Here is a 23,399-nt window from a genome sequence, read left to right on the forward strand (position 1 = left end):
TCTCGGGGCCCTCAGATGGTGCAGCTGTGGAACAGAGGGGGAAAGAGTGGAGAGAGCCATTAGTCTGGGCCCTGACCCGTGGCCCATGTCCCCCCACCCCTCTGCTGCTGGTTCCCCATCCCCCTCCCCCAGAGATGCTGCTAATGATGATGGGTGTGCTATACCCCCCCGGAGGGACCTCTAGGTTCCGTTCCTCCCATCCCTAGGGATGGGGCATGGTGCTGTCCTGCTGGGGGGCAGGGGCTGATGGACTCTTCTGAGGGACATGCCACTGCTGTTCTCAGGGCCATGGTCATCTGGGTGTGTGCAGGGCCCTGGTCATGTCCCTTGTCCCCACCCCTTAACCCCAGGGGTGTGCACCGGGGGGGTACATACCTGACAGTCCGCTCCCACGGTTGGGGGGACACCCATTGGGCGGACGCCCTGCTGGAGCTGCAGGAGGGGAGGTCTGTGAGCAGCCCCCCATTGCTGGAGGCCTCCTCCTCCTCCTCCTGCTGTGCTGCCCCAGGGGTGGGCTCCTGGGGGGGCCCCTGGGGTGCAAGGCTGGCCTCCGGGCTGGACTTCGTCTCCAGGGCCTGCTGGGGTTCGTCAGCCGAGGTGTCAAGGGTGGCCAGGGGGGAGGAGGTGTACTGGGGGCCCAGGATTTCCCTGAGCTCCCTGTAAAAGGGGCAAGCAGCGGGGGCACCCCAGATCGGCTGGCCGTGTCCCGGGCCCGGGTGTAACCCTGCCGCAGCTCCTTCACCTTACTCCTGACGTGGTCAGGAGTGCGGGCAGGGTGACCCCAGGCAGCCAGGCCCTCGGCCAGCCGAGCGAACGCATCTGCGTTCTGCCTCTTGCTCCCCATTACCTGGAGCACCTCCTCCTCTCCCCAGAGCCCCAGCAGGTCCCAGATCTCGGCCTCCAACCAGGAGGGGCCCTGCTGCCTCTTCTCCCGCTGGCTGGCTGGCTGGCTGGGAGCCCTGGGTCCCCTTGGGGGGGGTGCCCTGTGTGTGCTTGGGGGGCTGGCTGGATGCCATGGGTGCTGGGTGGTGTGTTGGGGTTTGTGAGAACGTGCAGGCTGGGTACGTGTGTGTGCTGCTGCCTGCACGCGCTCTCCGCTTCCTGCACAGGAACTCAGGGGGCGGGGAGCTTTAAGGGGCTGCTGCACGCGGTGACCATAGAGCTCAGGGGCTGGACAGAGCATCTGTCAACCCTTCAGCTGATGGCCGCCATGGAGGATCCCGCTATTTCAATGTTGCGGGACGTGGATCGTCTACACATGCCCTACTTCGACGTTCAACGTCGAAGTAGGGCGCTATTCCCATCTCCTGATGAGGATATCGACTTCGATGTCTCACTGCCTTATGTCGATTTCAACTTCGAAATGGCGCTCGGCACGTATAGACACAGCGGGCGCTATTTTGAAGTTGGCCCGGCTACTTCGAAATAGCCTGCTAGTGTAGACGCGGCTTTGCTGATTCATAGGGCTATGTCCAAAGGCTTTATGGATGGGATGAATTTCTTCACCTGGCCATTACGTGAGTGGAGTTTTCTTTGATAGGCTATCGAACCCGAGCTGTTTAGTCTTGATGTAAATCCTATCTGGGGGTAGGGGGCGTGTTACCCCTGGAATTCATCATATGTATAAGCTGTGCATATTTAGCCAGTATTCTTATGTGACAGATTTTGAACCTGATTTTTTGTAATTGTCGTAGCAATAATCATATAAATGGTAGTAATTGTTACACGTAGGTTAACACATATACCTTTAGGCAAATTAATGACATGATGGATCCATTTGATCCAGAAAATTTTGCTCAGATTGTTGCGTCTTTGATTTCTGTTTAATCTTAGCAGTGTTTGCTCTGAAAAGGAGATATCTTGGGAAGTAAAGAGCAGTCAAAGTAGTTTCTCTTGAGAATTGTGTACGGGTGCTAAAAAACTGGGTGGGAATGCTGTGTGATTGAACAGTAGGAAATAATTTTAAGGATATTTGATTATTTTACACACATTATGGTGACTCCCTAATGTTTCATTTGTTGGAGACTGCCAGATAGTAGTTAGCTGAAACTCAGGGTCTCTTATTATATTAAACAACAGTCCCATGGCTTGGCCATAGTTGCTGATGCTCAAGGGGTATGGATTGTAAATGGAGATATCACTACAGCTTTCAAGATTTTAAAAAAATCTGTGATCTAATTATCTTGACTTTTGCATATCTTATCAAATGGATGATCCTGCATTGTCTCTGCAAGCTTGATATCCTGCGGCTGTTCCTGAAGGAAACTTTCTCAGGGGTACATTGCAATCCTTATCTTGTCTTCTAGATGCCCTAGATCATTGCTAAGTTACTGAAGTTCCCATGTTGTTCTTCACCCGTGATTAATTCTGAATCAAAATGCAGTACAACCCTCAGCAGGAGTCACTGCATTCTGAAGCTTCAATTAGCTTTTTAAACAAGAAGTTAGCTGATCCACTGGTAGTAGTTTTTTTTCTTTTTTTCTTTTTTCATTAAAGAATAAACTTTACAAGGAAGTAGTGATAAAAACAGAAGTGGGAGTCAGGAGTCCTGAATCCTATCAGTTTTGCCAAGTGACTGTGTGATCTTGGAGAAGTTTCTGTGCATAAGCTTGGCCATCGCAATGAGTGAACAAAAAGATGGATATGAGTCAACAGAGTGTCCTTAATGCCAAGAAGGCTAATGGCATATTGGGCTACATTGCTTACAGATCTACAGTGTTCACTATGGATGTGGTATACATGTGAGCACAGGTTTAATTGCAATGTGAGAGAGCTAGTTAGAGTGGCTTTAAACCAGCCCGGATATTTGTTAAAGAAGTTATCTACTTTCTGCTCTTCCACTAAAGCTTTGGGGAAGTGATCATAGGACAAGGACCCAAGCCTTACTAATACTTTTCATTTATATAGCACCTGAGAAATGTTACACAGGCTTCATAACACCTTGATGCAAAGACGTTGTGTAACTTATCAGTACTCATGTAGCAGTTTGTTTATGGAATCTTGAATAGAGCCGTGGGCTCCTGTCTTCTGGATCCAGGCATTAATCATCATTGTGTCCATATTGTAGTGCTTTTAACTATCTCTTCACTACAATGAAGACTGTCCATTTTATTCTACAATTCACTGTTCCTAGGATGTATAAGAGATTTTATATTACATTGTGTTTAACTGAAAATTTTAGTAATATTAAGACACCATAGTAAGTTGTAAGCACAAGGTAGCAGACTGTTGAGTTTTCAATCTAATTTCTTACTGGACTTCTGAGTGTTTCATTTTTTAACTTTAACTTTGCATTAATAATAGATTTTTTTGTATGGAACACATTAATTAAATAAGAAATAGTGATTTACTGTATTAGTAATAGCAGTGTGGTGGGGTTTTTTTTCTGTCTGATTATGGGTTGTGGAAGGCCCGCCTTGGTTTCTTCCTCTGCTAGGTCCACACAATCACACTGAGACCCTGGGTTTAGTAACCAATGATGCACTTTATTCTTAAATTCGTTTCCACCACAGTTTCACCATGTACAAAGTAACCCTCCTCTTTCTGCAGGCCAGAGGAAGAGGAGAACTACATCCTTACTTCAACTCTGTGTTTTTTCTCTCTCTTCTTGCTGGCCCCCACCCCCTGGCTTCCTTCCTGTGGGGCATTTAGGCAGCCCAAGGCTTTTAGGTAGTAGCTATCTCGTCTCCCCAGTTAGGGCCAGGTCACCTCTTGTCCTCTCTAATTTGTTCCCCTAATGAGGACGAGGCATGACATAGAGCTGAATTTGCAGCCCTATATCCAACCGTCTGTCACAAGGTTTTTTGATTAAATTCTATTCTTCTGATATCGGTGTACATCTTTTTCGGTAGATGGCCACATAGCAGGGTTAAAAAAACCAACACTAAAATAGCCTACTGGCAGTAGTTAGTGTGGATTCCTAGTTATCTGAACTTGAGTAAAATAGCATTTACCTAAAGGATCATACAACTTGACTTCAAACTCTCTTAAACAAAGAGTTAATGGGCACAAAACAGACATAAAAACACTCCTGATCCACAAACCTGTTAGCCGGCATTTTACTGGAGTGGGCCACTCTGTTAATGACTTAAGAGTCTGCGTGTTATTGAGGAGGAATTTTCACAACACTCTGGAAAGAGAGGCTGCTGAACTCTCTTCTATATTCAAATTCAGCACATTAACATGTGGTTTAAACCAGGATGGGAATGTTCTGGGTCACTAGAGGGGCTCGTTTGCATACTTGGCTTAATCTAATTCTTGACTCCCGCCTGCCCCCTAGTCTCTGATTTGCTCACCTTGATAATTTTTTTTCTGATTTGTCCACCTTGCTTACTATTTTTGGTTCTCTGTGCCTTAAATATTGAGTCTGTTCAGGTCTGGCTATGGTCTGAAGAAGTGGGTCTGTCCCACAAAAGCTTACCTAATAAATTATTTTGTAAGTCTTTAACCTGCTACTAGACTGCTTTTTTGTTTTACCTTGAAATTCCTTTTTAAAAATCCCACTGAAGTTAACATCTGATTTTTGGTAATATAAACATTTTAATATTTTTAGGCAGCTACTGTGAGAGTGAAGAAATTGGAAGAAAACATTGAGGCAGAGAGAGCAGCACATCTGGAATCCAAATTCAATTCTGAAATTATCCAGGTACCACATCAAATATTTGTGGAATTTCCACAGTTTATGGTAGAGAAGGTAGTAGAGCTGTAAGACCCCAATCAGGACCGAAACTTGTAGAGCTTATTGCATGAGAATAGGGGGACTTTTAAAAAAAATGGTGTCCAAACTGTGCAGAGGAAGTGTGCTACTAGCAAAATATTCGTGTACTGTTAAAATACCCAGTCGTTATATTTTTGCCAGGATTGCTGATGGAACTGCATGAAGATTTATTTAAAGCATATGTGTAATTGTTTCATGGGAGCAATGAACTATGTAACTCAGTCTGACATTCTCTCTGAAATTACAGCTTAAATATGATTTTCAGTGAGCAGATTTTAACTTAAAATATAATACACGTGATTATGTGAGCAAGCTTGCTACATATTTGCCAAAATTCAATTTTTGTATTATTTTCACCTTGTACTACATGGTCTCTTAACTAAGAAGTTTAATGGCAGTTTATTTTAAAGAGCAAACAAGAAAACTTAAGGTGCTGAAATCATTTTCAAAACATATTCTTTTCATTATTTGTGTCTTTTTGCATTCAGACTAACTATTGTAATTTTGTAGCCAGTTATATTTTCTGGTTCTTGTGCCTTCTAGTTCTCCCTGAAAATGCTTTTCTAAATGACCACTATGCTAATATAAAAAAGGATAAGGGAAACATATTTAATTTTCCTCCTTTACAAAATATATGTGAAGTGGAATGGGAGTATTGTTTGGTGTTACAAAATCTGTTTTATGAACCAAAGATAGGTAAGGTTTTGGTTGTGGAAGCACATTGAGTTTTCACATTTCTGCTATGTACTGTGTGAAATTTAAACCTTCACTATTAATCTTATGCTTAAATGAGACTGGATTTATTAAAAAAAATCTGCTGATAAACCTTACCAATATACTTAGACACAAATTCATAAAATCTAATATCCATCAACGCATAGTAAATGGTGTTTTTGCTCAGTCATATACAGTGCTATCTTTTTATTTTCTCTGATATTTATTATATGTATTCATATCCCATTGTGCACTTAGTGCTCCCTCACACTTTCACACACACAGCAAAACACTGAAGATTAATGATAGCTTTCTTTACTTGCTTAATTGCTTTCTTATCATTTGGTAGCTAAGGATTCGAGATCTGGAAGGAGCTTTGCAAGTAGAAAAAGCCAGCCAAGCAGAAGCTCTTTCTGATTTGGAAATGATCAAGAAAGAGTTCAAAGAGGTAGAAAACGCTTATGAGAGAGAGAAACGTAACGCCCAAGAGAGCTTGGAAAAACTGAATGTGTAAGTTTGTCTACTAAATTCATTGTAAGCCAGCAGTAATAGCTTACATAGTATTATAGATTACATCCTTTTTTAGGTTTCAGTCACTAGAAGATGAGCTGATCAAAAACACTTGCACAGACCTTATACTTCATCAGGGCTGATGGTACATACAGTAAAATTCCTTTAATCCACGTAACAATATTATTTTTCTTCTTAGCAAGTAAATATTAGGGTAAGGCAAACTCTAATTTACAGACTTCTAAGAAAAATCTGAAGCTGATTCTTGGTGAGGAATGCCTCTTAGCTTTTCTATAGAGTGTTTGTTATAGCTGTGTTGGTCCCAGTGTATTAGAGAAACTAGGTGGATGACATATAGGTGCTGTTTTTTTCTTTTCCTTGGAGTGCTCCACTCCCCCACCCCCGAGGCTGCACCCTTGTCCCTGAGGCCCTGTCCTTATTCTGCATTGTTCCTTCCCTTCTCTTCCCTTCCCTCCCCAGGGGTTTCCACCCTTGCTCTACCTCTTCCTGCCTCCACTCTGCCTCTTTCCTGTAGTCTCTGTCTGCTCACTGCTTTGTGCCTTCACATAACCCCCACCTTCATCTACCAATCAGCAGTTTTGGCACCTCCTCCAATCAGCTAATTGAGGATGCCTTCAAACAGCTCCGGATACTGAGCACCGACTATTATTATTCCATGGGTGCTGCAGCGGTTTGGTATGTGTGGTGAGTGAGTTAATATTTTCATTGGACCAATATCCATTGGTGAGCAAGACAAGCTTTTGAGCTTACTCAGTGTGCTTCTTTAGGTCTGGGAAACTTCTGGCTGGTTTTCTTCAGTTATTTGGGTGGCCTGTTCCATAATAGGGTCTGCTTCTCTGGTAGGGTGTCTTTGTTTGGTAAAAGTGGTTTGGAGTGAATTAAGGTGTTGCAAACTTACTCTCCAATCTATCTTGCTGTGAGCAAGTGATACATCGTCACTTACTCCAGAAATCACAAAATGTTCAGATTACTTCCCGAACAAAGAGAGAAATCATTTATCCAAGATCAGCTGGCAATTAGATCTTGCATCAAAGACAAAGCATGTAGAGAGTCCTACTATCTAAAGGTTTATTAACTAGGAGAAAGTAATAGTTATTTACAAATGAACACAAGCAAATGCGCACACAAATGAGATGCTATCTATCATGATACCTAAAAATGACAGAGGTGTGGTAATCTGTCAATTCAATGTGTGATTTGGGGTGGAAGAGGGTTAACACCTGAGTGACATGGGGAGACAATTTCTGTGCCTGGATTTACAAGTGCAGAACAAATATTTTTAAAGTTTTATAAAGCAATGCTCATATCTTTCCTTATGTCATGGAGTAGAGGCATTACAAGTGAGATGAACTCATGCAAAAATTTAAAAGCATTTCATAGAATCTAAACTTGAAATGTATTTTTATAAACTGATACTTATTTTGAACAAAACTAATGTACAGATGAGCTGACTTGGTTTCCAGCCATGAGTCTGTCAGTTCTTAGCTAACACCTACCGTTTTGGCTGGAGCTAGCACTTGGTTTACCATGCCATGCTGAAATATATAACTTAACACACTCAAAACTGCTTTCACCAAATAAAGACACTTGATCAGAGAAGTAGATTCCATCACAGAATGGGCCATCCAGTCTCCTGAGAAAACCTGCTTCAGAAATAAAATCCCCTTCTAATGCACTTCCCTTGTTGTCACCTATTAGCCCACACTAGAACCCATATGGATTATCATGAAACAATTACAACCCATACTTGATGGGGACCGTTATGAAAGAAATCTTCATTTAAATTCCCTATTCTGGCCTTCAAATAGTCCCCCAACCTCTCTAAGTTCAACATAAGAACCAAGCTCCCCACAGACAAGAACATACCTACTCAAATCAGCACCAGAACGTGCTAGAATAGATGCAGAACCAGCCAACATATTTCCATTGATACAATGATCAATACCCCCCACTACACACCTTTCAAGATCCATGGTCATATGTATGCCTCTCACAACATGTTTCCTAATAGCAACTATGGTTATAAAATGAGACAATCATTATGCTCTCACAATGGAAATTTAACTTTCACAGGAAGGTAAGAAGAAAACACCACAACCCCTGTGGGTGAACACTTTTTTCACAAAGTGGTAGCTCTGTCTTTCCCAGAATCACAGAATCACAGGGCTGGAAGGGACCTCAGGAGGTCCTCTAGTCCAGCCCCTTGCTTCAAGCAGGATCAACCCCCACTAAGTCATCCCATCCAGGACCTTATCCAGCCGGGACTTAAAAACCTCAAGGGATGGAGAATCCACCACCTCTCTAGACAACGCATTCCAGTGCTTCACCACCTGCCTAGTGAAGTAGTTTTTCCTAATATCTAGTCTACACCTCTCCCTCTTCAACTTCAGACCATTACTCCTTGTTCTGCCATCTGACACCACTGAGAACAGTTTCTCACGCTCCTTTTTAGAGCTCCCCCTCAGGAAGTTGAAGGTTGCTATTAAATCACGTCTAAGTCTTCTCTTCCGTAAACTAAACAAGCCCAGATCCCTCAGCCTGTCCTCATAGGTGTTGTGCTCCAGACCCTTAATCATTTTTGTTGCCCTTCACTGAACCTGCTCCAGCAAATCTACATCCTTTTTATACTGGGGGGCCTAAAACTGGACACAGTATTCCAGATGTGGCCTCACCAGTGCTGAATAAAGAGGAATAGCTACTTCTCTAGATCTGCTCGAAATGCTCCTCCTGATGGACCCTCGTATGCCGTTAGCCTTCTTGGCTACAAGGGCACACTGTTTACTCATATCCAGCCTTTCATCCACCATAACCCGTAGGTCCCTTTCCATTGTACTGATGCTGAGCCAGTTAGCCCCCCAGCTTGTAACAGTGCTTGGGATTCTTCCGCCCCAGGTGCAGGACTCTACACTTCTCCTTATTGAACCGCATCAGATTTCTTTTGGCCCAGTCCTCCAATTTATCCAGGTCCCTCTGGATTCTCTCTCTACCCTCCAACAAATCCATCTCTCCCCCGCTAGTTTTGTGTCATCCGCAAACTTGCTGAGGGTGCAATCCAGTCCCTCATCCGGGTCATTAATGAAGATGTTGACTAACACCAGCCCCAGAACTGAGCCTTGCCGCACTCCGCTTGAAACAGACTGCCATCCAGATATTGAGCCATTGACCACTACCTGTTGGGCCCGACCATCAAGCCAGCTTTCTGTCCATCTTCTAGTCCAAGAACCCAATCCGTATTTTCCTAACTTATGGACAAGAATGTTGTGGGAGACCATATCAAAAACCTTGCTGAAGTCAAGGTATATCACATGCACTCACTTCCCCATGTCCACAGAGCTTGTTATCTCATCATAGAAGCTAATCAGATTGGTCAGGCAGGACTTGCCCCTGGTTAATCCATGTTGGCTGCTTTTGATCACTTTCTCTTCTTCCAAGTGCTCCAAAACGGATTCCTTGAGGATTCCCTCCATTATTTTCCCAGGGATTGAGGTAAGGCTTTCGGGTCTATAGTTCCCTGGATTGTCTTAGAGAAGGGGCCGATTGCCGCACTTTCTCCTCTTCATCCAGGAAACCCACTTGGTTGTTCCCTCCTCCTTCCCCACTTACCTCAGGGCTTGTGTCACCTTCCCCTGACAAACCTAGTTTAAAACCCTCCTCACTGGGTTTGCAAGCCTGTCCACAAAGATGCTCTTTCCTTTTTCAGTGAGGTGGATCCCATCTCTTCTCAGCAATCCCTGTTCATGAAACAGAATCCCATGGTCAAAGAAACCAAATCCTTCCCTGCTACACCACCTACGCAACCACGCATTTACCTCTGTGATTCGACGATCCCTACATGGATCCCTTCCTTCCACAGGGAGGATAGATGAGAAGACCACTTGTGCTCCGTATTCCTTGATCTTCTTTCCTAGGGTTACATAATCTGCCGTGATCTCGTCAAAGTTGTTCTTGGCTGTATCATTGGTTCCTACATGAAGAAGTAGGAAGGGTAATAGTCTACAGGTTTAAGAATTTTTGTCAGCGACTCTGTAACATCCCGAATTCTAGCTCCAGGCAAGCAGCAAACTTGCTGGGATTCTAGGTCTGGGCAGCAGATGGATGACTCCATCCCTCTTAGGAGGCAGTCCCTGATTCTTGGGGTGGTGGTCATAGAACTCCCATCCCGAGGACTGCGCATCCCATGCCTTCCAAACCATGGGGACTCTTTCAGATACAATCCCTGGGAGGTATCAGCCCCAGTTATCTCCGCCATATCACCTGGGGAAAGAGGCTGAAAGTGGTTACTTAACTCCACTGGAATTTGAGAGACTTGAACTGGTTTTCTCCTCCTGGAGGTAACATGCTTCCAGTTTTCATCCTTGTTTTGGATAGCCTGCTGTTCCTGCAGTATTATCTGTTGCCTTCTATCCAGAAAGTCTTTACCCTCTCTGATGGACCTGAGGGTTGATATTTGTGCCTCAGGTCCTTCAACCTTCTCTTCTAAAATGGCTACCAGCTTGCATTTGGTACATAGAAAATCCTTTCTATCATTCAGGAGGAAGACAAACATGGAACATGACATGCAGGTCACAACAACAGACCTCTCACCAGCCATATCACTCTCCATTTTTTCCCTTTACAGAAATCCCTTGTTTGTTTCTAGTGCTGCCTTGAAGGGCACAAGAGAAACACCGTATAAGAAAAGTAAAAACAGGTATTGGGCTCCTCCTGAAGGCAAACTCCCAGGCAAACTCCCTGTTAGCTGCTCCTGTTCACTGCTCACAGGGTTCACTGGGGCTGCGTTCTTATAGAGCTGCTAGCTGGTTAGGCCTGGCTCAAAGCCTTTGCCTCCAATCTAATCAGTCCTTGAAGGCCCACCTGGAATGTCACACCTTACAAACGTGCCAAACTGCCAAACACGCTTTCCAACTGCCCCTCTCTGCAAAACAGATGCTCAGGCACACAGGCAGCTATGCAAACTGCCCCTCACTGCAAAATGAAACAAATGCACAGACATCACAGACAGAAATTCAACCCACCAGCTCACAACGCAGCCCCCCAAATGCCACACTCACCTTATCAGTCTTCATCCTCAAAGAAAACCTGCATGGAACTTTCAAAAGCAGAGTTTGGGCCCTTAAATTCATAATTTTGCTAGACACTAAAAATCATGGACTGAACAGAGATGCTGAAGTTATGGCATATTACAACAATGTAGAATCCACTAGCAATACCCCCTAATTGCTTTCCCCGTCTCTTCTTTTTCTCTGTGGCCATGTCTACACGAGCCCAGATCTTCAAAATGGCCATGCAAATGGCCATTTCAAAGATTACTAATGAGGCACTAAAATGCATATTCATCACCTCATTAGCATACCACCGGCCGCGGCTCTTCGAAATTGCTGCTTTTCACTGCCACATGACTTGTCCTGATGGGAGTCCTTTTCAGAAGGACCCTGGGAACTTCAAAATCCCCTTATTCCTATCTGCTGATGGTGAAAAGTCTTAAGGATTTTTTTCAGTACAGAAGGGTGCTCCTTTTCATAAATACAAAAGAACCAATTTATCCCTGGTGTATCTTTGGTGGAGTTAACCAAGGAACTTAGCTACCTCCAGGCTCTGCTCTCTGGTGTTAACTTCCGTGCAAGCATGAAGATTTTGCAAAAATTCATTGTTCCACAAATGGTGATACACTGATGATGATCTGATTCAGTGACTTCCTAGAAGAGCTAATTTGTTTTCGGTTGGGAGATTTCTGCAGTAGTTTTAACTTGTTATGATGCTTTCCTTTTCACCTTGTGTAAAACTTCATTAAATGTCTGAATGTCATAGTTTAACAGTTTCTGATGTAATAAATTTGGGATGAGAAGCAGAATATGCACATTAAACCCCTGAGATACGTGCAACCCTTGTGCATGTCTTGGGTTAATGCAGCTGCCGCCCCTGACAGGAGTGGGGAAAGCACTCCTGTCGAGGCATCAGCTGAGAGTCAGGCTTGTGTCTCTGACAGGAGCAGGGAAACTGCTGCTGTCATGGGCAGCAGCAACTGGGCTCTGCAAGTGGCTCTGCAAGCAGAGGGGAGCTGGGAGCCAGGCTGCTGCCAGGTCCCCAGCTTCCCTCTGGGCTCACCGGAGCGAGGAAACTGACCAGGGCTGATGCCCTCATCAGTTTCCTGGCTCCCCAGAGTTGCACAGGAAATCTAACTTATGCAGGGGTTGTAAGAATGCAACCAACGTGTAAGTTGGGGCTCTACTGTACTCTTGGTCTTGCAGTCTTTCGTCCAACTATTGATGAACTTTGTGCTATACATTAAATGTCCTTTATGAGATAAACATACCTGATAAACAAATGTGACTGCTTTAGTCAAAGCTTATGTTAATGTATTTTTTTTACTTTTTCCAGGAAATCATCTTCTCTGGATACAATTCCTAGCAGTTCTATACTGTTCTGCTTTCCTAAAAGTGTCATACTCTTCTACTCTCCCACTTTTTTTTTTTTTTCCAGTTTTCAAACTGCATAATTACTGCATTTGATTAGAGATTCCTAAACTGTGATCTGTAGAATGCTTGCAGATGATCACGCCTTACTTGTTCCTTTTCCATGCTTTCAGCTACTAAATGGTGAAATATATGTAAAAATACATAAATACTTTCCCAATTTCTATCTTAAGAAAATACTGTAGTTACCACACTGATCTTTTGTGGTACATTGATTTATGTGCAGGGGGAGGCGGTTCACCCAGTTGTCTTGTGGATCCTCTTTCTCCCAATCACAACCTTTTTTTATAAACATGGTCTCCACTATGAAAATTTGTGATTCCCTTTGGTAATCAGTAGGGTAAGGAGCTATCAAAAGGGAATGTTTATGAAAGGAAGACAGTAAGCAAGCAAAGTATTACCTGGCATTAGAATGTCCTTTTATTCTCCATAAAAGCCTATTCTGTTGCCCTCAGGTTTTCCTGCTAACTGTGGTCCCCCCAGCCCCTTTGATTACTGTTTTCTGTTTTTGATTTGTCCTCTTCACCGCTGCATTTTATACCCAAAGTCTGAGACCAAGAAAACAGTCCAAAAGTAAAGCAAGATGGTTACTACTAGAATGTTTCCTAATCTCGGAATTTGGCATGACTTCAGAAAGGGATGGGTCAGTGTAGATACAGGACTCTGTATCCCGGGCTTCCTTGGCATGCTTCACTGCAAAGAGGAGGAAAAACAGAAAGCCAGTGTCTCATCCAGGTCATTGAAAAGAGATCCTATCCGCTATTTTCTACACCTTCTGGTTTTCTCTTTACAATTAGTGGTCCAAGCTATCAGATCTCTTGCATTAAAATGGGATAGAAAAGAAAAAATAGTTATGGACCTTGCTTTATCAATCTGGAAACAAAAAGTTGACTAGGTTAGTGTAACACGTCCAGAGACGCCCAGCCCCTTGGCCTAGGGCGGGCGGCAGCAAAAAGGGGTTAGAACACCAGCCCGTACTCAGTTCGGGTGGTCAGTGGCTCACCGCTACAACACCATACAGGCCCCAGCCCTCAACCCAGGGCGGGGCCGCAGTTTACAAGAGTAGTATAGTTCTGGGCCCAGCCCTCAGTCCAGGGCAGGACAGCAGTTTACAGGTAATAGTACCATTCTAGGCCCGGCCCTCAGTTCAGGGTAGGGCAGCAGTCCCCAAGTACTAGCACAGTTCTGGGCCCAGCCCTCAGTTTGGGGCGGGGCAGCAACACAAGGTGTAACCACAGGCCCAGCCCTCAGTTTGGGGCGGGGCAGCAACCCAAGGGTTTAAACACAAGCCCAGCCCTCAGTTTGGGGCGGGGCAGCAACACAAGGGGTTTAAGCGCAGGCCCAGCACAGGCTGGCCCTGTCAGGGAGCGGGGTAGGGGGTCACAGGCCCTCCCACTCCACTGCGACCCGGCCCGGGGCCCTAGGGGTCGCTCACACGCCACCCCGGCAGTGGGGATCCAGACCGCAACACACTGCCATGGGTTCGTGAGCGTCGTTCCCCGGGCCACTTCCTACCTCACCCTCTGCTGGCGGAAGCTCCCAGTCCATCTGGTCGAGGGGTCCCCCTAGGTCAGTCTCCTCCGGGTCATCCACCCTCGGGGGCTCCGGCCAGTCGTCCATAACAATGTCGTTAGGGTAGTCAGGCGGCGGCAATACAGGAGACGCAAGGCGATCCTGGGTCTGCGTGCTGTAAGGATCCGCTGGGGCAGCCCGCTCCTGGGGCCTCTTCCAAGGCGGGGGGTCTCCGCCGGCGTGAAGGTCCTGGTAGGTCTGGGAAGTCCGGGTAGTCTCCTTGGGGCATATGGACCCGGGGTTGCTTGGAGCCTCTGGGGGCCTGCTCCTCTGGCCTGGCCGGGCGGCCGCAGGCCCTCTCCCTTTGGTGCCAAGGAACTCATGCAGGCACGTCCTCCCTGCCCGGAGGCCCAGGCCCGAATGGGTCCTGAGTCCCGCCTTCGGCTCTTCTAGCCCTTGGCCCCGCCCTCTGAGGGGCGGGCCTCTGGTCTCCTGACTCCGGCCCCGCCCACCAGGGCCTCTGCATAGCCTCCCCTGCCTCCGGGTCTGCAGGAGGCCATACTGACTCACTACAGTTAGTAATCATCTTATTTTGATAAACTAACTCTTGATCGTAAGAGGATATAACTGTTATGGTTCTATCATGAAAATAAAAAAGATTGATCTTGAGATTTACGTACTAGACCTTTGTTAATTATATATTTAAATAGTAAAAAAAAAATAAAAATAAAAATAAAAAAACCCTACTGGGAGGATTAAACTTGTGGAAGAAATACAAAACCAAAATAAAATAGCCAGATACAAATGGCACACCCATTTCAGAACTATTTTCAGTAGAATCTTTTTGTAAATAGATTTTCATATTTTGGTGAGACAAGAAATATAACCTTAATTAACAAACTTGGTAATATATGAGAGAAATGGAAGAAACATTTTTGACATTAGCATCAGAACTAAACAGTGGTGATCTACTGTTTCTTCCCAAATGTTGATCTGAGCAATTTTATTAGTTGCTGTAGCAGCATGACTTTTGCCTACTGAGTATAAAAATAAGCAAAACAGCCTTCTCTAGGGTTGGGAAGGTGAGTCATTCCTTTTGAGAACCCAGACTCTCTCCAGAGACATGCCAGTTAAAGTCAAACAAACTGTAGGTCTTGTCATAAAGTTTAAAAGAAACAAAAACAGCCTCTCACAAGAGTTCCTTCCTCCCAACTATTCCTGAGTTTCTCTCACCAAAGATCTGGTGACTACAATCAAAAGCAAACAGGAAAGAGTTTCTCCCTGATTCAGAGGGGATATCAGCACCTTCCATTCCCTCTTATGAGGGAAAAGACCCCTGCTAATATGTTGCCACTCCCTTTCCCATTACACATTTTTGTGGAGGCCTGCAAATCTCAGCAGCCTCTGGGACCTGGAGACTGCATTTCCTAGGATTCCCTCTGACCAAAAGTGCAAAGAGCCCTGACTTGCTCAGACTTCAAGGTTATGGTCCTCTATCCCAGACAGAGTCAACAGTCTGGGTTCTCTTCCAAGTCACAGATTGCTACCACAAAACCATTTGTTGAAGCGAATAGACCAAGGGGAAGATCCCACTGGTAAAAATCAAAAAGCAAGGGATGGGATGGGCTTTTTCGCTCCAAGCTATGCCACTTACAGTGAGGTAACAAGGGTAATAATGTCCCTAGCATTTAGAGTTAAACCATTGTTTGAAGTTTGTTTGAATAATCTGTTTGTCATTATAACACCAAGCCACATAATTCAGATTAGACCATAACCAGATTTCGTATAGACACTGAGTGCTACTGTTATGTTTTAATTTAAAGCTGGTTAGACAAGACTTGCCTGGAGACTGAATGACAGTCAAATTATGAGGTAATTGAATGGTTATGAATTTTGCTTGGTTAAATGTAATCAAGAGGCCACATCAAGACCACTAAACCTATTTTACTTATGATTGCAAGTGTAATACAAACACCTGGTTACCTTACGGGGAGATACTATTTCTTTAAAATCTTTCATTTAAGGAGTGGATTTTTGTCTGAAAAAAAGTAAAGGCAACTTTTAAAGCCTTATGGTATGAAAAGACAATGTATAGTACATATATTGATATTGTTTAAAAGTACATGTCAGTTGATAAAAATATACTTGACAAACATGTTCTAACAATGAAACTTTTCAGATTGGAAAGAGAGTATTTCTCAACAAACAAGCAACTAAATGAAGAGCTTGAGGAAAAGAAAAAAGTAATTACAGGCCTCTCTGGTAGACTCCAGGGTAATGAAAAAACTTGCAAAGAACTACAGGAGGAACTTGCAAAGGTAAAAGAGAAGTCCTGTGGCACTTGATTTATTGGGCAAGTAGAAGTATATTTTACTATGTAAAAAGTTGAAGAAAGTTTTGAAAATGATTTGATTGTGCTGATGTGCTAATCTAAAGGCATGTCTACAGTTGCCATTTAAAGTGGAAAAAGTACCCTTTTGGTGCAAAGATGGTAGGATCATGTACGCTTGCCAGTGGCTTTTTGCAGTAAAACTCAGAAGTTTCACTGCAAAAAGAAAATCACCTCCACAAGAGATGTATAGCTCTTACTGGTGATGCTTTTGCAGTGATGTGCAAGTGAAGACATGTTCTTGCTCCTATATAGAACTTTTAAATTCAGCGGGATATCCCACAGTGCCAAGGTGACCAGTCTAGACAGCGCCTCTGCTGCTGGCATGCATGACTCTCCTCCCTATCTTCTTGGCAAGTGCTTACTTATCATTTGGTTAGGTGACAATGTCTGCTCCACAGATCCCCTGCTTGCAGCAGTGCTGAGCTACAGGAATGGGGAGAGAAGGTTATGAAGGGACTCAGGATACCCTACCATGACTTCTCCCACCCCTCATGAGAGCTGCACTATGAGGTAGCTGCCGTCAGGGCACTGCTTTCAGTGGGGATGGAGGTGCTGAAATGTAAACACTCTGATATCTATGGCCCTGAGTGAGTACATAAACCAGCACTGTTCTTTTACTAGTTCCCTATCATTAGTAAAACTGACAGCGCAAAAACTCTGTGAGTGTAGACATAGCTTAAGGGTATGGTGTAGAACTTCAGAGTGGATGCTACCTACAACCCTGTGAGCATAGTTAATCCACCTTCCCTTGAGGTAGTAGATTGGTCAGTGGGAAAAACTCTTTCATCAACCTAGCCCTGTTGACGACAGGGGTTAGGTTGACATATCTGTGTGTCTCAGGAGGGTAGATTTTCCACTCCTGAGGGATGTAGTTTTGCTGATGTAAGTTCTGTAGTACACACCAGCCCTAAAGCTCCTTCACTGTCTTTCTGGGGTGCATTTGAGTAAGTTACTTCAGCTCTCTGCCTTAGACTATAACTACAGTTCACATACCATCGTAAGCATAGCCCCTCAAGTGTAGATGCAGTGTAGGCTGACAAAAGGAGGTTTTTTCCTGGTGTAGAAACAACACCTCCCCAATGGGGTTAACTGTGATGGCAGACGCATACTCCAGTTGGTAATGTTATGTCTACATGGAGGGCTTTGTCAGGATTGCAATGTCATGAGCTGGGGGAGGGGTTTATAGTCCTTGTCAATTTAGCTATGCTGGTATAAATTTTAGAGTAGGCCTTAGTTCTCTCCTCTGTGAAATGAAGATAAACATGAACTGAGAGGATGTGGGCAAGAGGAATTGCTTTAAAAATATAGAGTTTCATTATAAATATTCAGTTTTAATAACTCTTCTACTGGTAAGCGTTACCAGGGGAAATAACCTCTTTTTAATAGAGCTGATTACGAGTTGGAACTGGCATGTTACAGAGATTGTAGGGGAAACAGGGACAATTTGCATGCTGTTATTTCTCTTAAGATTTTTGCTGATAGCATGTTTTCACTGTCTTATTCAATGACTTCACTTAGCTTTTAATAGGTGTTTGCCTGTGAAAATCTATTGTTCTTTGTCTAGTCAACCCATGTCTATGGTTCATGTTTTCATTGTTGTGGTGTGGGGTTTTTGGGGGGATGTCTGTTGTATTGCATACTTCTCTTTTGCCAGCTAGCTGGTGTACCACTTCAGGAGTAAGGCCCTATGCTTGTCATGGAGGTCGCAGAAGTCACGGATTCCATGATTTTCTGTGAACTCCGTCATTTCTAATGTGAACAGTATGGTAGTCACCCTGGCCCCTGCTGGAGTGGCTTTTCAGTGAGGCATTTGTTCAGTCCTGCAGCCCACTGCACCAATGTGGCTGGAGTGGCCCTGGGCACAGAAGAAAGCTGCACTGGCCATTCTTCTGTCACCCCCAGGCCACTGGCCCCCAGGACCCATGAAGCAGTCAGTGTAGCTGGGGTTCCCAGCAACAGTCCCAGGGTGACTGTAACAGTAGCTGATGCTGGGGATCTCCAGTGGAAATCAGAGCAGCTGTTGGCTGCTGGAGCTTCCTGCCTGTTAGTGGACCTGCCCAGGACTTCTCCCCAACCACTGGTGCTGTGCCTCCCTCAACTTTACCTTCCCTCCTGGCCATTGGTGTTGTGGGATTCCTCTCCCCCAATGCACCCTTCTTACCCTAGATTCAACAGAGGTATTTATAGTATGTCAGGTTGTTTTTTTTTTTGGTTTTTTTTTTTGTTTCTTGGCCGTGACATGTCCAGGACTATTACTAAAAATATCCATGATTTAATTGCATCAAGGGACCAAAGACTGGTCGTTGTCTGGCAAAAGTCTCTCATCCTCTTCCAGCTGCCACCTTGATGTGTACACAGAAGCAAAACTATACTTAGCCCAACATGGACATTTGTTGTCAGGTGGCAGACAAAGTCCTTTGGTATTTCTGGTGTGCTGATAAGCTGGCTGTTATTGCAGGGAGAGTGTCATCTGCTTCTTACTGCTCAGTGGCTGGTCAGTGAGATTCAGTGTGGGCCTGCATCAGAAGGATCAACAGGCTCGTTTCAGTCAAGGAAAGAAATGGACCACCTAGTTGGAGGATTGTTATATACATCCACACATGAAAAACATGGGCCCAGTTTCTGGTTTACTGTGACTCCTAGATCCCTTTCCGCAGTACTCCTTCCTAAGCAGTCATTTTCCATTTTGTATTTGTGCCAGTGATTGCTCCTTCCTAAGTGGAATACTTTGCATTTGTCCGATTGAATTTCATTCTATTTGCCTCAGACCATTTCTCCAGTTTGTATGCATCACTTTGAGTTATAATCCTATTCTCCCAACCATTTGCAACCGCTCACAGCTTGGTAGCATCTACAGACTTCATAAGTATACTCTATATGTCATCATCTAAATTATTGATGAAGATATTGAACTGATCCCTGGGGAGCCCTACTCATTAGGCCCTTCCAGCATGACTGCAAATCATTGATAACTACTCTTTGGAAACAGTTATCCAACCAATTATGCACCTACCTTACAGTAGCTCTATTTAGCTTGTATTTTCCTAATTTGTTAATGAGAGGGTCATGCAAGACTGTAACAGTTGCTTTACTAAAGTCTAGCTATGCCACATCTACTGCTGTCCCTTTATCCACAAGGCTTCTTATACTGGCTGTAGCCAGACAGAGTCTCCCCCTTACAAGCCAGCTTGCTCGTTGCCCCCCCCACTGAGGAGCACACAGGGCACGGAAATGGCTGCTGACAGCACAGTCTTTGATGCCCTTATTGAGGCCCAGATATGCTAGCTTATCGTGACTCTGAGAAGCAGAAAGTACAGCTAGAAGGCTAACAGGCCAGACTGTTAACATGAGAGGGGGGGTGAACCCTCAAGAAATCACCCCAGCTGGCATTGATCAATATGATGCACACACACAATCACTCAGAAGGGGACGTGCCCCGCCCGCACAAAAGAATGTCCTGTACTCCTAAATTGTTTATCTCTTGTCTTACAAGTGCAAACTAAGTAAAAATGCCCTTGTAACAAACTGAAGTCACAAAGACAGACCAGTATGATCTGGCACCATAGATAAGAAAGAGAATACGTAACCCAAAAGGGGTATAAAAGATGGGTCCAGCAGAACTCTAACTTTGAGTGCATTCAACCAACTACCTGCTGGTCGGGTCAGGTGATTGCCTCCCGAGGTCCACTACTGGGGACGCCCAACCTCGTATTCGTCTTTCCGTCGGAATTGAGTGACCGATCCGGCTTGGCTACGCTGGTATCGAGGAGACGCAGAGAGGGTAAGATACACCCATGCTAGGTCTCTGACTTTTTTTTTTGTGCACAGCTAAAGAATTAGAGCTCTGTAACTAGTATCAAGATATCATTGTGTTAGATGATAACAGATATCTTTGTATTGGATTGTAACGTAACTTGTTAACACCTGTACTTTGCTAGCATATAAGAAGTAAACAATAGCCTTTTGTAACCGCACGCTTATAACTGTAGCTTAATAAACTTGTAACTAGTTAAGATCCAAGCCTAACTATTTTGTTAACCCTTTTGTCACTGCAACACAGCCGGCACAACAAAAGAACTTTAACCGTTTGGTTACTACAGCCTGGCCGTGGGTGAGTGTGCTAGGAGCTGCCTGCTCTAACAGTAAAAAACTGGGTTGCTTAGGACCCAGGGGAGTACCTCACCGCACATTACCTGGCCACCGGCTAACAGAATTGGCGTAGTCGGCAGGATTGTGACACAGGCTGTACCACAGTGACAAAATGAAATCAGTCATGATAAACAACATGGATTTCCCCAACATAAAGAAGGAATTCACCCAGGAAGGATGGGGTGACCCTAAATGGGACGAGGAAATGTTGGAAAAGAACTGGGGACAATCAGAGGAATCACGGTTGCAGCTCTGTAAGCAGAGAACTGCTTGTAAACTAAAAGAGAAAAAGGAATATTGGAGTAGTTTTGTATCTGGCTGTAAGATACAGCTCCTTGGACAAAAGCCCAGGTTATAAGACCTTGAAGAAACTGCCCAACTCTGAAAGCTTTAGTTCAAGTTCTTAACTCTTTGTGTTACAAAGTGTAGTTATGTAAACATTTATGTTGTGGTGTATGTGTATGTGTCATGGAGTTTTGTTTAATGTTGTTTGTTGTCTGTCTGTCTGTTTGTCCTGCTGGTGCATCCATCAGGAGGGGACGCCTTCCGATATGGACACCTTTCAATATAGGTACAAAAGATCTGAATCCCTTTAGTAATACTTAAAATGGTAATATCCAATAAAATGTCACTCTGGAAAATAAGCATGTGATTTGAGGTAAAGAGTAAGTGAGTAAGTCCTTAACTCTAAAGGGTCTGGAGAAAATTCAGAGTGAGTAACTTGCAGAGTTTAGAAAGAACTAAGCATATTTGTAAATGGAATATTCCAATATGTAACCTGCCACCCCAAAGGGGGTAGAAAAGTATTCTTTTGTCTTTCAAAAACACAGGAAAAGCTGGTAGTTACTGAAGAACAACCTAAACATCATGAATCTCCTTTTAAAATGAAGAATGTGGTTTTGTATTTTATGTTTGTGCCTATCTTATTAACAGCCTGACTCATGTAAGCGAAGTAGGGGGATAATTACTGCTGTTCAAGCAAATTGGTTTGCTTCCAAATTCTCCTAAGTAGCCCAAACTACTGTCTGGCTTGCCCTGTCTGCCAAGCCCATGACGTGGGTGAACCTGTAAAGACAGTTCTGGCAACCAGATCTCTGCCTTTAGGACTGTTCCTGAAGTTACAAATGAACTTCATTCAGCTACCCAAATGTAAATCTTTTAAAAATGTGCTGGTTATTGTTTGTTTGTTCTCGGGATGGGTAGAGGAATGTCCATGCTGGAAAGCTAATACCGCACAGAACTCCACCTTAATTAAGGAATCCCTATGGAAGGTGGGAATGCCTAGTGAGTACCACCATGCCACCGAGCAACCCTTAAGTATAGGACATGTGTCAGCCCAGCAAAAGAATAACACCCCGGCTGCACAGCTAAATAACCTGGCAGATGCAGCAGCCCAGATCTCTGCCACCCAAGTAGATTGGGAATGTTTGTACCTATGGCTACATGAGACTCTGGGGCACAGAGGAAGTGAGGAGTTAACGCGGCAAGCACATATCAGGGGGTGGCCTATCACCCACCGACAGGCTAGAGACCTGTTGTAAGCCTGTACTATCTGTGCTAAAACCCTAAAAACACATAGCTGAAGAACAGCGATTTGCCAGACTAAGAGATGGGAAAACACTATGGGCAACCTGGCAGGTTGATTACATTGGCCCACTTCCTACTACCAGGCAAAGGTGTAAGTACCTCTTGACTGGAATGGAAGTTGTTTCAGGAATTGGTTTTGCATACCCTGCCCCATTGGCAACAGGACTGTTCACAATTATGGGACTAAACCGCTTAACAGCAATTGTCCCTGTACCCTTGAGAAATCCAGTCTAACAACAGCTCACACTTTAAAAACAAAGTAGTACAAGAGTGTGCTACTAAGCATGGAATTGAGTAAACTTACCACCGCCCATACTGGCCCAACAAGAAGGAGTTTGTGCTGTAATTAACCAATCTTGCCACTTTTAGGTAAACACTCAGAACAAATTAAACAGGATGTATCTGCCATCAAAGATGCAGTTAAAATCTTACATGCTGTAACTATCTCATGGTTAAAATGGTTAGCTCAACAATTAAAATTTTCTCTTACTCCATTCCTGCATTCTATTATAACCACTATTTTAATTGTTCTTATCAGTGTAGTTGTGTTTTGTATAACACTGTGCATCGTTAAGAAACTAATTGACGTGGCTATCTCCTCCACGCAAATCCAATACATGGAGCTGACAAGTGATCCTAGCCAGTTCCGCAATTCCCCACGTACTGATCGAATCATTGGGCACTTTTAAACTTCCCCCAAGGAGGGCAAAAGGTGCTGGCATCACCACCACCTTGCGTTCTGGGATGTAGTGTGGTGCATCAGGGGGTGGAATGTAGCCAGACAGAGTCTCCCCCTTACAAGCCAGCTTGCTCGTTGCCCCCCCCACTGAGGAGCACACAGGGCACGGAAATGGCTGCTGACAGCACAGTCTTTGATGCCCTCATTGAGGCCCAGATATGCTAGCTTATCGTGACCCTGAGAAGCAGAAAGTACAGCTAGAAGGCTAACAGGCCAGACTGTCAACATGAGAGGGGGGGTGAACCCTCAAGAAATCACCCCAGCTGGCATTGATCAATATGATGCACACACACAATCACTCAGAAGGGGACGTGCCCCGCCCGCACAAAAGAATGTCCTGTACTCCTAAATTGTTTATCTCTTGTCTTACAAGTGCAAACTAAGTAAAAATGCCCTTGTAACAAACTAAAGTCACAAAGACAGACCAGTATAATCTGGCACCATAGATAAAAAAGAAAATACGTAACCCAAAAGGGGTATAAAAGATGGGTCCAGCAGAACTCTAACTTTAAGTGCATTCAACCAACTACCTGCTGGTCGGGTCAGGTAATTGCCTCCCGAGGTCCACTACTGGGGACGCCCAAC

General features: G+C 44.4%; 1 protein-coding gene across 3 annotated transcripts in view; it reads left to right on the top strand.

Annotated features, from left to right (window-relative positions):
* The window catches only part of CCDC171 (coiled-coil domain containing 171), a 247,266-nt gene that overhangs the window by 34,005 nt on the left and 189,862 nt on the right, over window positions 1-23,399 (top strand). For all 3 annotated transcript variants that reach the window (XM_074994928.1, XM_074994930.1, XM_074994929.1), the window contains 3 exons: window positions 4,553-4,645; window positions 5,781-5,941; window positions 16,127-16,265. In XM_074994928.1, the coding sequence (XP_074851029.1) occupies window positions 4,553-4,645; window positions 5,781-5,941; window positions 16,127-16,265 (393 nt within the window). The remainder of the gene's footprint in view (window positions 1-4,552; window positions 4,646-5,780; window positions 5,942-16,126; window positions 16,266-23,399) is intronic.

The sequence above is a fragment of the Carettochelys insculpta genome, chromosome 5 (assembly GCF_033958435.1).
Source record: "Carettochelys insculpta isolate YL-2023 chromosome 5, ASM3395843v1, whole genome shotgun sequence".
NCBI lineage: Eukaryota > Metazoa > Chordata > Testudines > Carettochelyidae > Carettochelys > Carettochelys insculpta.